General features: G+C 41.7%; 2 protein-coding genes across 2 annotated transcripts; both read left to right on the forward strand.

Annotated features, from left to right (window-relative positions):
• Positions 1-493: 493 nt before the first annotated feature.
• Positions 494-10,628, forward strand: LOC116619161. The gene is made up of 9 exons (XM_032383602.2): positions 494-876; positions 1,807-1,987; positions 3,718-3,997; positions 4,820-4,970; positions 6,085-6,399; positions 6,524-6,627; positions 6,921-7,079; positions 8,963-9,263; positions 10,057-10,628. The coding sequence occupies exons 1-9, from the start codon at positions 657-659 to the stop codon at positions 10,545-10,547; spliced, it is 2,202 nt and encodes a 733-aa protein (XP_032239493.1). The 5' UTR covers positions 494-656; the 3' UTR covers positions 10,548-10,628.
• Positions 10,629-11,795: 1,167 nt separating this feature from the next.
• LOC125559135 (uncharacterized protein K02A2.6-like) lies at positions 11,796-15,764 on the forward strand. The gene has a single exon (XM_048721147.1). It carries the CDS (start codon positions 11,796-11,798, stop codon positions 15,762-15,764), a length of 3,969 nt encoding a protein of 1,322 aa, XP_048577104.1.
• The last annotated feature ends 62 nt before the right edge of the window (positions 15,765-15,826 follow it).

The raw sequence follows: 15,826 nt of genomic DNA on the forward strand, positions 1-15,826 counted from the left end.
AATACACTGTTGCTCATTTCATGTTGGTATCGGTCCGATTAAAGGCAACATTTGATTGTCATTCCTTGAGCACTTTGAAATTTGGGGAACAAGGTATACTGTGATGTGTTTGGCCGCTCGAACACAACACTATTCAGAAATGTTTGGTGTTTGAAGCTTATATTCGCTTAATTTTTTTTGCATAGATGTTTTTTGTGTTTTATAAACCAAAATAAGCTTTAGTATTTTTTGGTAGATGATCCGTTCTTGAAATATTGCAAATTGTAAGACTTGATTTGTCTGAAATTGCCCAATTTGGGCGAAATTGCTACTTTTTTCAAGATCTATATGGCAACTTTGCTCAATCATATCTCAAGAACGGATTATCTACCAAAAAAACTAAAGCTTATTTTGTTTTATATGATGCAAGAAACCTCTAGACAAAATATTTAAAAAATGTAAGCTAACACAACCTTTTTTTAATTTTGCCATTTTTTGCCAGTTTGCTCCTGTCCTCTCCTCTTTATTGTGTCGATATACGACTGGGTTCCCTGTGGGCACCTGGTAGGGGGCTGGTAAAGAGATAGTAGATAACTTCCGTGGAATGGCGTCGAAGAAGTAGGTCAAAAACACCATGATCTTCAATTATTAGCTAACGACAATGATCAATAAGTACCATGAAGAATCTTCAAACAGCCTTTAGCTATGTCGCTACAAGCTCCGTACTAAGGACGAGGTTAAAGCATCTACAATTTATCGAGGAGCAAATCCGTAGAGCCCTGGAAATCCTGCCTACTTATGTTGTTGGTGCGGAAAAAGCTGGGCATCCCGTGAAATGTCTCTTGGACAATGCCTTGTCGAAACTTCACGATTTAACACTTCAATACAGAGAAGACGGTAAGTTTGGAGGAATCATTCAATCTGACAGGTTATCCAGCACAAATCCATATCAACCTAGGGCGGATCATTCCAGGAGTTCTATGAAGTGTGTGCGTAGGAGGCAGGTGAAGGGGACATTGAGATATTCTTCTAAGTAGTTTGTTTTCTTTGTGACGAAATGCACAACATTAAAAGCTATCCTGTAAAACATTTGTGTTGATTGGTAGAAAAAGTGGAAAGAGTTTTGTTATTAGATAATTTTGATTGGCTATAAGTTTACATGTGAGAACAAGCTGCAATAAGTTGTAACTAGGCCCTGGGTAATCAATCGATGAATCTGATTATCAATAGTAATCGGCAACTTCAGATAATAATCGATGGCAATGAATCGATTGATATCAGAAATCAATGGAAGGAAAATCTGTGACCTTTAATTGATTGTAATCGATTGGTTGCAAATTGATCAGTTTGTATCGATTGGTTTATAACTGTTCGTGCTGTCAATACTTACATGTATACTCTCATGTATATATATTTAATTCCTTTTACCAATCATTTGGATTATTTGCGTGCTTGTTTTGCTTTTTTTAGATTTTGAACTCGTTTACACAAGTGCCTCTCTTTTTATGGGTCATAAACGTTTCCCCTTGCTGAACTTCAAAGGGACAACATTGATATCCCTTAACAACACATTGCACTTTCAGAATAGCTTCAGTTGTTTCCTATCCTTGTGGCCTTTCTTAAATAAACATCAACTTGTTCTATAATTGTAATGTTTATTTTGGCTAGACAAGACTCATTTTCTAGCAACTTGCTGTATATTATCCATGTCAAGCTTTTTTAGCATATAACACAAACCTCTGCCTTATTAGCAATAAGGTCTATTGATCTATTGAGGCCACTGGTTCTACTGCAAATAATTATGTGATTTATAATTATTCTCTACAGTTAATGCTAGTCTAAAGGCTTCAAACATCACACAGGAAGAGCTCTCGGACTGGAAGCAGCTAGGAGAGGGGGGCTTTTCCAATGTTTTCAAGGCAAAGCTAAAAGGCAATGCAGTTGCTATCAAAGTTCTCAAGAACTTTGCAGAATCAAAAGCTCTGTTTATAGAAGGCAACTTACTGAGGTAGGTTATTTGATATAGGTACAGTAAAAATAAAATAAAAACATTCACGCCTAAACAATGCTACAGCGTCTTTATTATTGCCTAATTAAAAATACATCAGTTTATTTGCAAAAACTTTAAAATGACCACTCATGAGGTTTAATACCTTATTATCAATATTTTATCATATTATTGCATCTCATTCACTTGCTTGAATGAGCTGATGTAAATCTATCTTTGAGTGTCTAGTTTTTCGTGGGATTATAAAATAGCGCTGTGATCTCTAAAATCCATTACATGACTTACACCTTATTACAGAGATTTACAGTATCTATCTTTGTTTAAATTGACTTAAGTATTTATTACCTGGGTGTCTATAGAGCAGGATTCTACTAAATTGTCATTTGCATTGGTCTCTAACAAAGGTGAAAATTTGGAATAGTCATCTACCAGGGTTTTTTTGTGTACTAAGTTAAAAAAATATTTTGGAAGCAAGGGAAGAAATAAAACATGATTGAATTTATAATTCTAGAATTACTGTAAGGATTCAATTTAATTTTTCGGGTCTTTGAAGAGGGGGCGCTCATCGGGTAGGGGGAGGGGTTATACGCAACTGTTAAAACAGTAAGTTCTCTTTCCAGCCACACATAAATGAACAGCTTAAAAAAGCATGCGCCAAAGCGTCAGCTTTGTACAAGGTACACAAATTCATTCTGCACGGCATTATAATTAGATTATATAATGGCTATATATAAATATATTACCAGACCTAGAGTACCTTTATTATTAGGAATTTCAGATGAGCTTAATAACAAGCTAGAGGAAACCAACTATTACATACTTTAATCTAGCAAATATAGAGTCTCTATATTCAAGAAGGCAATTCCAAGCCATTGTAATCTTGTACAAATGTAATAACAGGCAAGGCCCAAGCTATCTTAGTAACCTATTCAATATTTTAACTGTAAATTATAATCTGTGAGGAAGTGGCTCTCGCCTTAAGCTGCCGCCTTTTAATTTAGAATATTGCCACAAATCTTTCCCTTATATAGCCGCAATAATCTGGAACGAAACACCATTTAAAGTGAGGGAGACTAAAGACCCCCCTTTTAAACACTTGCTTTGGGCCCAAATGGGCCAATAGGTTTTTTAATTATGATCATATCTTAGTTAGAGTATTTTTTTAGAATATACATAGCTTTAAGATATTTTTAAATATTAGCCATTTTATTTATATATATACATTACTCCTGCAAATAGTCTTCATTTTTTTTCCATTTTTTATTTCAAGTACACGTTATAACGAACCTCTGTCTCTTAGGTGTTTTTACGTGGTTAAATAAACTATTATTATTTTTGTTGTTGTTGTTGTTAATTATTATTATATTGCATTTAGGTAGAAAAAATTCGCAATAAAATGAAACAACAGTAAAAATTTTTGTCAGACTTTATACGGTATATTCATGGAGGGGATTTCATTTTTTTTAATCAATGACTATATTGTTGTAATGTGAGAATGCCAATGCGAGCTATATAAAATGAAGATTTATACCATTCAAGTGGTGTTTTTCTTCTTATAATTTAAGCAGGATGGGAGGGGCACTTATTCCATAATGGAAAAATGTGTTTACCTGGATAATGTAATATAATTTGCAACTAGAATTTATGAGGTGTTGACTAGTCCAACCTAGCTAAGCCTAGCCTAACCTAACCTAGCTTTGCTGTAGTACAATTATAACTTTGTTTTGCAGGGATTTTAGGCATGACAACATTGTTGCATTTCGGGGTATGGGATGGCTGCAGTGCGATATTAAACCCTTGCACCTCACTGCTCACAGCCCATACATTGTCATGGAGTACATCCCTAATAACTTGTATCGTCATGTTGAGAGCCAAAGGACTCCTGAATCTCAAGGCCTTCCCCTTGGACAAGTATGGTCATTCAGTGGACAAATAGCGAGTGGGCTGATGTACCTACATGGTCTGAGCCCACCTATCAGCCATCGAGACCTCAAGCCTGACAACATTCTAGTACGTAACAGCAATCCTACACCACATTACTGTAGACTTGCTAAACCTGACAAACCCCTGAGTGTTTTGATAGAATCAATACAGACCATGTACCAGCTACATTGGTTTTAGAAAAACCTGCTATAACTGGCTTCCATTCAGGTTTATATGCATTTTTTTATTTGGATTGTGGATGCTAAAGGTGAACTGGGATAGAGTGTGCATTACCCCAGGTACCAGTCTCAAGCTTCCTTTGTTTACTATATGCCCTTTACTGACTGCGAGGAGCGCATAGTAAGCGAAAGAAGCTTGGTGCATTGGTACCCAGGTTAGGTGTGCATGGGTGTAAACGCATTCATTGGTAACATTTATGTTACCAAAATTGAACATTAGACTATTTTTAATTAACAAGCGAGCAATCTGACGAACTGACAACAGGGGGTTAAAAAATAAAATAAATTGAGAAGCTAGTCGCCCTCCTAGGAGCTGAATTGCTAAACTATACCAGATACACCTTGGAAAAGATAAATATATATGCCATTCAGCTGATGTCTGACCACAGAACAAAGCTTAGATCAAAATTGTTAAATTTTGTAGTGGAAATCTGGAGAACCTGGAGAAAAACCAACTAACTCAACTAACGCATCAGAAAAGAAAATCGAAACCTGAACCCAGTGGTGAGGCATAGGCACTACAGAGTGATGCTTTGTCAACTTCATCAGCCAGATTTCTATTACGTCGGGTAGCCTCAGTGAAACAGTCACCTCTTGCCCTGTCCTGTGTATAGCACTTAGGTAAATTTAAGGCACTTTTTCCCTGAAATAATATTTCTTATCTTTGTAGCTAGATAAAAGGAGCATGCGAATCAAGTTGGCTGATTTTGGGTTGTCTCACCAAGTGGCTGTAACAACAAGTGGGGAGATGTCACTATTTCAAGCACGCTGGGCGGCGCCTGAAGTCTGGACTCATGATGTTGGGAGTGAATACCAAGAAGGCAAGTTTGCAATTTATAATTATATCACTAATGAGATAGACTAATCATCGAGTTTTGCGTTGAGTTGAGTTTGAGTTATTAAGTTTAAGTTGAGTTTGAGTTACCTTAGAAAGCTGCCAAAATAATAATCTCACTATATTTTAACGTGATAGCTCATAAGCCATTCCCTCCAGGATTGAAGCTTACTGCAAATCCTGCTTTCTTGAATTCGTTGTCCATTTACGAAACAAAGAAAAAAGCTGTAGAACTAGACTAGGCGACTTGAAGATTCTTAAATGACGACTCAAAATTCCGTAGTACGAACGGTTGTGGTGGATCAAGAATGTGTGAGAAAATACAAGCGCGCCGTCATCCGGATATTTTCAATAAATTTGGCGGGAAATGTATTTCACAAACTCTCTCATAATCATTCAATAATCACTGTTATAATCATTCCAATTAGAAGTACTTTTTGTTTATTGGTTTATTTGTTGAACTGTTTATTTGTTATGTTGAACTGTTAAAATATCTACATTATGATATTGTAACGTTAGACCATTGGGATTGCTGTGGAGTCAACTTCGCCTCGATCACGTGGCCAAACTTTACCGGCTCTGTAATGAAAAAAAATCTAAAATACCATAATAGCGCAGTCATATAAATATGATATGATCTTTTAGCTTTTAAATCATGTATAACATGTCCACATACAAAACTAACGTAAGGGCGTGATTGTTTTCTGCAATCTTTTGGTCGTAAAATGACACCTTTTATGGTCCCAGCAATTACTCATGTTTATGCAGAAACCAACCGTTGACATTGTCTGCCCTACTCGCTCTTTCTTGGCATTTTGCGGTTACTCAAACTCAAGTCAGCTCATAACTCGATAAATAGCCGATCCCATCACTAATATAATAAAGGTGAATGCTCGATAGAGGTCACATTTACAGTAAACGAGAGGGGGTGAATTCGGGGCTTTGATAAATGACCGTTAAATAAAGGGTAACCCTAAACAGAGTGCCACTTAATAGAGGTTCCATTGTATTAAACCCTTGAAATCTTCAAGTAAGAACCTACCAGCTTTGGACTTAACACCACAGATATCACACTAATGCTCTTACCATTTTATTGACAGAATATTATCAAGATGACAATGCACGATTGCCAGAAGATGAAAACTTTGGATTTGATGAGGATACATTTTTCTTACGCGCAGACATCTATTCGTATGGTCAAGTACTTGCTTACATGATCTCTGGTACTTGTCCATGGGCTGGCCGAAATTCAGTCAGTGTTGTAGGGATCAGGGAAAATCTTTTTCAACAAGAAGACAAAGTTAAGGTTCCACCGGATCTGAAGGGAGACCTCAGAAAAATCATAGCTTCTTGTCGCGAGAGTGATCCAGCCAAAAGACAAACTTCCAAGGAGCTTGTTACACGGTATTTCTCAAGTGAGTTCTTAAGCAATTCAATAGCGAATTGGTTTTTAAGCATGAAAAAGAACTATATGGACAGCACTGTTTTTTCCTCTTTGTTGAGTATTTGGATGTTAGTGTTGTTACTGTTATTACCTAGCCGATGTTAACCCGTACCAAGCAGAGGTTGAAAGTGCTGAGTTTTTCTCGTGTGGCTTTCTGAAGGACACACGGATTTTTGTAGCTGACAGTCTTGTATCAGATGTAAGTATCCAGCTCCCTTACTCTTCCCTTCTCTTTTTCTGAATTCATTTTCATCCCTCTTAACACCAAAAGGTGTTGTAATACCTATTTCATATGTGATTTGACAGGAAAAAACCAGTGGCAAATCGAGGAGGCCCTGATCATTTTCAAATAGATGTATGAGAGTTCTAGTCCACAAATTTTACCTCCCGCTATATTTTATATAAATATATTGGTGACCCTCTATGCTCGCCTCCCCCAACCCCTCCCCTGACTATATCGAGTCTACATAATTTATGGTTCTTTATTGGCAGTCCAGTGAAGGCTTTATAAAGACCAAGGAACAGCCTGTGGGGTACCCCCCTGAGTGTCTATTGTGTGAGGTCAAGGTTGGTCTGAAAGAGTTCAACGACTGTCCTTCAGAGTGGATCTACGAGCAGAAATACCGCGAACACTATGCACACTTCAGACAGGTAAGTGTGTTGCTGGCAAAAAAGGAATTTGAAATGAGACATGCCATGTTCATTGGGATTAGCTTCTGCCTACCAAACACGTGATCCAAGTGCGACACCCGATCACAAAACATTGTCTCTTTGGCCCATGAGAAGACGTTCCGCTAAACAGAACACAATAGAGACACGTGTCCAATCCTGTTGTGTGACCTGTTCTGGCCGTCTTTATACCGCGCGAAGAAAACCTTTCTAGCTTCCCTCCCTTAGTACAATCCTAATCCTTTTTATATAAAAAAAAAGAATCCCCGACATTTATTAGCCAATTCTGGACAACAGCACTCCGTTATGCCCCAATAGACTCAACGATGTCTTAGGCCACTCTCGCAATATGCTAAAAGCTGTATTTTTGATAAAAAACAACAACAACAACAAAAACAACAAGAAACTGTCATATCATGCTTGCTCCAGCATGACGATGTTAGATGTGAGTTGGGACTGCAAAGCACTGTTGGAAAGCTTGGATACCGCTGACTACCTAGGTAAAGCGGTGTGCATTGACGGGCTTTTTTTTGTCTTTTTTTTTTGTAAATTCTGCTAAAAAAATAGCCAGGGGTCAATAATTTAAATACTATCCGAATAGAGACTGAGCTACCCAGGGTTCCTAATAATTTCTCTACATGTGTATATACTTCTTATTTTATTAATTAATTATTTAAAGACTTTAGGGAAGCGCCTTGCATGGTTTGTCCGTTCGCTTATTCCATTTTGGACATTATTATTCAATTCCATTTTTTTCGTATTATTTGTCCAATAAATATGTTAGCTTTACTTTATTTTATTGAATGAAATACATAAAAATCAGGGTCGTAATATTTTTTTTTTGGGGGGGGGGGGGCACAATACAGTACACAATACAATACATTAAGAAAATATTGGGGAGGCACAGCCACGCCCCACAGAAGGGAGGGGGGGCACGTGCCCCAGTGCTCTACCCCCTGTTACGACCCTGAAAGAATCTTTCAGATATTCGAATACAATGTGCAACCACACTAGGCGGTCTAAAAGCACTATTCTCGATAGTGTGAACTAGAAATAGGATCTTTTGTCTAACCAATTTCAACCATGGAGAGAAAACCAATGTTTGTTTGATTGGGCGGTCTCTTCACATTAAAGAAAAAAGAATTACAAGCAAAACGTTCCGCGAAACCATTTAATTCAGTCCTATTGATATCTCGAATAAGTTTTTCGGCTGTGAAATGATGAAGAAAACCGTATTTTGAGAAAACGTCAGGTTTTCCTTCCCACATGTTTGATAGTGATCGTATTCTTTACTTACTGTAAAAAGTAATAACGACTACGAATGTCTCTAGACTCGACAGTTCCGTGTTTTTGCGGCGAAATCAAATTAAATGTTCATTTGGGAAAGGTTGTTTCAAAACAAAACCTTCATCCGAAGTAGATAAGGACATGAAAAGTGCAATTCGGTACGAGTAACCAAAGGCGTGATCGTCCTTTAGTTGACGATTCCAAATTGACACTTTTCAGCTGGCACCAATATTATTAAGGAGCTTGATTTTAGGACGAAGCATGTTTCAACTGATCAGCAAACAACTGAGAATCGATGTCCCATTGATCGTGCCAAGTGATGTATACAGATGCACTTCAATTAAGCGACTAACCTTGGGATCGTGCCAAGTGATGTATACTGTGGCACCTCTATTAATCGACCATCCCTGCGACCGAGACACGTGGTCACAGTGGAGGTTGGCTGTTTAATTGAGGTATCGGTAAATATAATAAATAAGCAAGTTTTTTTTAGACTGTATAGCGGCCGCAGAGGTATCATTGGTGGCTCGACACGTCATTACCCAGGCACATTTATCAAATTATTTATCATTTGACAGGCCGCAATAGACAAGAAGATCGAAGATAACCCTGCCATCGCGCTCAAGAGCCTGGCTACGCCCCGGGAGGAGGAGGAGGAGCGGCAGGAGGTGTTGCTGCGATACGCACAGTCTACCTACTGCCACCATCGGGCTATGCGGGAGGTGTGGATGAAGGTGTTGGACGAGCAGAAAAGACGGGACCTTGTTCCATGCAAGAGTGTCGTCCATCCTTTGTTTAGCACTTCTTTTGGTCTCCACGTGGCCGTCCTCACGGCAGACTCACCCAGGAAGTTCATCTTCGCACGCAGAGCTAACCGAGGTTAGTACTTGTACGGCACATATCAAACTCAAAGCTGACCGCGCTCATAACTTGTACGGCACATACCAAACTCAGAGATAACCGCGCTCATAACTTGTACGGCACATACCAAACTCAGAGATAACCGCGCTCATAACTTGTACGGCACATACCAAACTCAGAGATAACCGCGCTCATAACTTGTACGGCACATACCAAACTCAGAGATAACCGCGCTCATAACTTGTACGGCACATACCAAATTTAGAGATAACCGCGCTCATAACTTGTTCGGCACATACCAAACTCAGAGATAACCGCGCTCATAGTTTGTACGGCACATACCAAACTCAGAGATAACCGCGCTCATAACTTGTACGGCACATACCAAACTCAGAGATAACCGCGCTCATAACTTGTACGACACATACCAAACTCAGAGATAACCGCGCTCATAACTTGTACGACACATACCAAACTCAGAGATAACCGCGCTCATAACTTGTACGACACATACCAAACTCAGAGATAACCGCGCTCATAACTTGTACGGCACATACCAAACTCAGAGATAACCGCGCTCATAACTTGTACGACACATACCAAACTCAGAGATAACCGCGCTCATAACTTGTACGGCACATACCAAACTCAGAGATAACCGCGCTCATAACTTGTACGGCACATACCAAACTCAGAGATAACCTCGCTCATAACTTGTATGCCACTAACTCAAACTGGCCAGTACCAGTACCAGTAAGAGTATACCATTTAGCTGTGATGCGCTGCGCATAAAATGCACCTATATTTTCAGAGGGACTAGCTACTCCAGGCCAATACACGTGCGGAGCCGTAGAAAGTGCTTCCGTGAAGGACTACAAGATCATTGACGGACAAGAGTATGTTGATCTGGTAGAGACAGCAGTCCGAGGACTAGAGGAGGAACTCCGTGTTGAACTCATCGGCGATGATCGACAGGCTCTCTGTCTATCTACCGTCTACCTCAAGTTCGACACTCACGAGTGGGGCATGTGTGGCTTCGTGGACCTTTCAGACGAGCGAGTGTCACCCGAGCGTCGACTGACATTCGACCAGCTTGCCTCTCGGTTCAGCTCAGGACCAAAAGATAAATTTGAACACGAGGAAGTAAAAGCTGTGGATTTCGAGTTGGCAACTATGGTGGAATTCGTACGTGAGAACTTTCAGGACTTTGCCAGCTCTGCTAAGTTAGTGGTTGTTAAAGTTTTGCAGTCTTTTTTCGGGTTGGCAGCTGTTGAACAAGCTTTCAAATCTTATGATAGCTAGAGAACAAGTAGGAGATCTTTTTAAAGGAGCGTGTAACAGATATATTTAAACGGGCATGTAGTAAAGAATGTCGATCAACCACTCCTTTGTTATTGTTCATAATTGAAAATGCAACTTTTAATTTGCAAGGAAACTTCGAAATATTCATCCACGATTCAAGTATGATACTTTACTATATGGATACGATAGTACGCGCGCTGTGATTGGCTAATTGGTAGTCGTGACATTCCCGTATTGCCCGTCTCTGAGGGCATTACCGAATTCCGTATTGACCTACGAAAGTTTTTTCACAATCTTCTGTTTTTTGAAATTTTTTCCACCTTCAAACTGCAAAACGAGCGACAGCGAACATTCGAGTAGCGAATTCTAACACCCAGAAGAAACAGGAAATGTTTAACCAGCGGGCCGTCTTTTTCCGTATTCGGAGCGGGACATTTTGTGAGCTTTTTTTTGTGTTGCTTTGCTCGGTTGCACGAATTTCGCTCAAACAAAATCGACCTAAAAACCAAAGCCACCAAAAAGAAAACAAGAAACAAACAGGTCTTAAAATTGATAATGGGAGAAGACGAGCACTTGAGTCGGAGTTTTATTATCCTGAAGAGATTTAAGAGAAAAATGTTTACAAAAAGAAAAACAATAAGATCACGAGCCGCCACCGATAGCCAAGAAATGCAAAGCTTAAGTTATTTATATCAAATAAACAAACAAATGAATAAATAACAAGGGGTGTAAAGACCCAGAAAAGTCTCTTTAAGATAAGTACTGCCTGTTATTTGTGAATGCAATATTTCCATCAAATCGTAAAGCAGCACAAAGCGGTTGGACTTTTCATTATACTTCAGAAGTTTATTCTCTACATACCGTGGAGTTTTCTATCTTAGCAGTCCATTCATGCCATGAAGACTGACAACCCAGCTTTCTTTGTTATTGTTTGGATCAACTTCACCTATGATAAAACCTGTAGCTTCCAAAAGTCGGTAGAGCTTCGTTTCCATCACCAAGGGTGCCCTTGGTCGTGAGAGAACTGGGAACTAATCTACGCTCGGTTACGAACCTAACACACGAACGGCGGCGAGTTCCGAACCTTTTCCCGAACAATTCTGTGACAAGTTGCGTGACAGAGCACGTGCTCAGAACGTGACCCAGGACCCATATAGATTGTGCAAGACTCATGGCTCGTTTCACCGTTGAATAAACGTCTACAAAACTTCTTATTATCCTCTTCTTACATGGTGGCCGCGGTTAACTATGGCCTCAGGATATGTCTTACCGCCGCCGGCGCCGCTGGAGATACACAATAGCAATGCTGCTGACAAATGGAAGCGATTTGTGCTCGCTTGGAAAAACTACTCGTTGGCGACTGGGTTGAACGAGAAAGTTGAAGCCGTACAAGTAGCTACGTTGCTAACAGTTATCGGTGAAGAGGCGAGAGAAGTCTACTCGACATTTACCCTGACCGAAGGAGAGACAGACAAGATAGAACCTGTCATAAAGAAATTCGCCGAGTACTGTCAACCAAGAAAGAACGTGCCGTTCGAAAGATTCCGTTTCAACCAGCGAATGCAAGAGCCTGGAGAGTCCTACGAGCACTATAGAACAGCGCTGAGAAAATTGGCCGAGTCCTGCGAGTTTGATACGATTACGCCAGACGAAATACTTCGAGATCGGTTGTTATTTGGAATACATGACACGAAGGTCAGAGAAAGGTTGTTACGCGAGTCCAAATTAACACTAGCGAAAACAGATGAAATTTGCCGAGCGGCTGAGAGTATGCTTGCTCAGATGAAAATAGTCAAAGATACATCTGAGACAGACGTCAATGCCGTGAGTAAATTCGAGTCGAAGAAACCCAACATCAAAAATTATCGGCGAAAGCAACGAGGTCAAGGCAAACAATGTGACAACTGTGGATACCAACATATGGCAAATCAGGAATCGTGTCCCGCACGAGGAAAGGACTGCCGGAAGTGCGGAGCGAAAAATCACTTTGCCAATAGATGCAAACAGGAAGTCAAGGCTACCGAAGTCGAAGAAACAGATATGTATCCTGAGGAGACATATCAAACGGAGGAAGTATTGGCCGTCTGGTTGGATGATTCGCAGCTGGTCACATTTCAATCAGAGTCTGGAAGTTTCATCCGTTTCCAACCTGATACTGGTGCACAATGCAATGTGTTGCCAGTGCACCTATACAAGCAGGCGTGTAACGACCACAAGCTAGTAAAAGTGAAACCCGTGCAAACGTCCTTAGTGGCGTATGGGGGATCAAAGATCAAAGTCGTCGGGCATGTCACCATTAGAGTGTGGAGAAACCATGTATCGTGCCAGCTGGATTGTCGCCTTGTTGACAGCCATGAAATCCGCCCGATTCTGGGGCGTAAGGCATGCCTTGGCATGAACATTATACAGTACAATGACAACGACCAGTTTCACAAACCGCAGACAGATGGAGCGACAGTGTTCACCGTTGACCCCAAACCAGGAGCTGCACTAACAAGAGAAGAAATATTGGCTAAGTTCCCAGCAGTGTTCAGTGACGGGGTTGGCAAACTTGATGGAGAATACACCATCAGACTAGACACAAACGCTCAACCAGTACAACACGCACCACGTAGAGTTGCAGTAGCCCTAAGACCCCAGCTCAAGAAAACCTTGAATGATCTAGTGGACAAAGAGATAATAGCACCGGTGACCACACCCACCTCGTGGATCAGCTCTATGGTAGTAGTTCCCAAGAAAGATGGAAAACTGCGAATATGCCTAGACCCAAAGGATCTCAACAAAGCCATCCAGAGGGAAAACTATCCCCTACCAACCATAGAAGAGGTTGCAACACGATTACACGGTGCCAAGGTGTTCACGTTGTTGGATGTCCGCAACGGTTTCTGGCACGTCCAGCTAGAGGAAGAGTCGACCTATCTAACAACTTTCCATACACCGTTTGGCCGATACCGATGGAAGAGAATGCCTTTCGGGATCTCCTCAGCACCAGAAGTGTTTCAAAGAAAGATGCATGAATTTGCCGAAGGTCTGACTGGAACCGAAGTTGTTGCTGATGATTTCCTGGTAGTGGGCTATGGCGAGAGCTACGAGGAGGCAACGGCGGATCACGACAGGAACCTCCTGGCATTCCTAAACCGTTGTGATCAACGGGACATACACCTGAATCCCGACAAGATGAGACTTAGGAAATCAGAGTTACTCTTCATTGGCCACATAGCAACTGACAAGGGACTTAAAGTCGACCCTGCTAAAGTGCGAGCAATTGTGGACATGCCCTCACCGACCGACAAGCTTGGGGTACAGCGTCTGTTAGGCCTAGCCCAATACCTTGCAAAGTTCCTGCCCCAGCTGTCAGACATCACAAAGCCGCTGAGGGATCTCACACAGAGCGACGTGCAGTTCATCTGGGATGATGTGCAACAGTCTGCGTTTGAAAAGCTAAAGGATGCCGTTACAGTCACTCCAGTATTGCGGTACTACAACCTAGACGAGGAGATTACACTTCAGTGCGATGCGTCGCAGAGCGGATTGGGTGCCGCATTACTACAGAATGGCCAACCAGTAGCCTACGCATCACGTGCACTCACGCCCGCTGAGACGCGTTATGCACAGATTGAGAAGGAGCTGCTCGCGATTGTTTTTGCGTGTGACCGTTTCCATACGTACGTCTACGGCCGCGAAGTCGTCAACATCGAGACTGATCACAAGCCTTTGGAACCAATCTTCATCAAACCTCTGGCGACTGCTCCGAAACGCCTACAACGAATGCTGCTGAGTCTGCAGAGTTACAGTCTCAATGTGAAGTACAAGAAAGGCAAAGATCTTTACTTGGCTGACACCCTAAGCAGAGCTTACCTACCCGAAGTCAACGCCTGGGAGTGTACCAGGGAGCTGGAGGAGATTGACCATCGATCATGGATGCCAGTGAGAGAAGAGACTTGGCAGCAACTCAAAAATGCAGCAGTAGATGATGCGGTGCAACAAAACCTTCGAGAGGTTATAAAGAGAGGTTGGCCAGAGAGCAAAACAGACCTGCCGGAGTGCGTGCATCCTTACTTTGATATTCGAGACGAGCTAACTGTCCAAGAAGAACTCATCTTTAAAGGCCAACAGTTGGTGGTTCCTAGAGCCCTGAGGAAGGAGCTTATGGAAAAGACACACTCATCCCACATCGGTATAGAAGGCTGCATAAGACGAGCAAGAGACACGTTTTTCTGGCCGCGGATGACTGTCGAGTTGAAGGAGTACATCACAAAATGCGAAGTATGTTTGACTCATCGCAGTGGCCAACGAAAGGAGCCAATTCTCCAACATGAGTTTGTCGCTCGACCTTGGGGAAAGGTCTCAGCTGACCTCTGTGAGCTCGACAACCGAACACTGCTAGTGGTCAGTGACTACTTCAGCAACTACATAGAAGTGGCCCAGCTTAACACAGTGACGTCACGAGCAATAATAAAGGAGCTGAAGGCAATATTTGCCAGGTTTGGCATCCCAGACACCCTTATAACCGACAATGGACCGCAGTTCGCATCAGCGGAGTTTAGTGTATTTGCCAAGACCTGGATGTTCGAACACAAGACGTCATCCCCAAGATATGCCCAAGCAAATGGGAAAGCGGAAAATGCTGTACAGACAGTAAAGAGGCTGTTTAAAAAATGCAAGACATCCGGGGGGTCAGAATTCCAAGCACTTCTCGACTGGCGGAATACTCCGACTGCTGGAATCGGAACTAGCCCGGCCCAGCGCCTTTTCGGACGTCGATGCAAAACACTTCTCCCTGTGGCAGGTTCCCTACTACAGCCTAGCTACAACACTGAAGAGGACACCAGGAAGTTGATAGGTACCAAGCAACGCCAGAAGTTTTATTACGATAAGCACAGCAAGCCCCTGGAGCCCATCGCTGTCGGCGAAACTGTGCGCATGAAGCTACCAGGACAAGACACGTGGACGCCTGGTACGTGTTTAGGTCAAGCCGGACCTAGGAGCTACAACGTCGAGACTGAAGGTACCACCTACCGACGAAACCGCCGACAGTTGATCAGCACTGGAGAAACAAACAGCCAAGTACCTGATGTTCTGGAATCACCAGAACCCGATGATGCTCAGCAGCAACCCAGCCAGGTTGCCATGCCACCAGATTCTTCACAGGCTATAACAAGGCCTTGGCGGGAGGTGAAGCCTCCTGCATGGCTCAAAGACTATGTGCCAAAATAACATTGAAACTGTTAGGACACTGAACATTAGTAATAATCCATCGTATGATTTTAGTTGTAAAA

This window comes from Nematostella vectensis, chromosome 2 (genome assembly GCF_932526225.1).
Source record: "Nematostella vectensis chromosome 2, jaNemVect1.1, whole genome shotgun sequence".
Lineage (NCBI taxonomy): Eukaryota > Metazoa > Cnidaria > Anthozoa > Actiniaria > Edwardsiidae > Nematostella > Nematostella vectensis.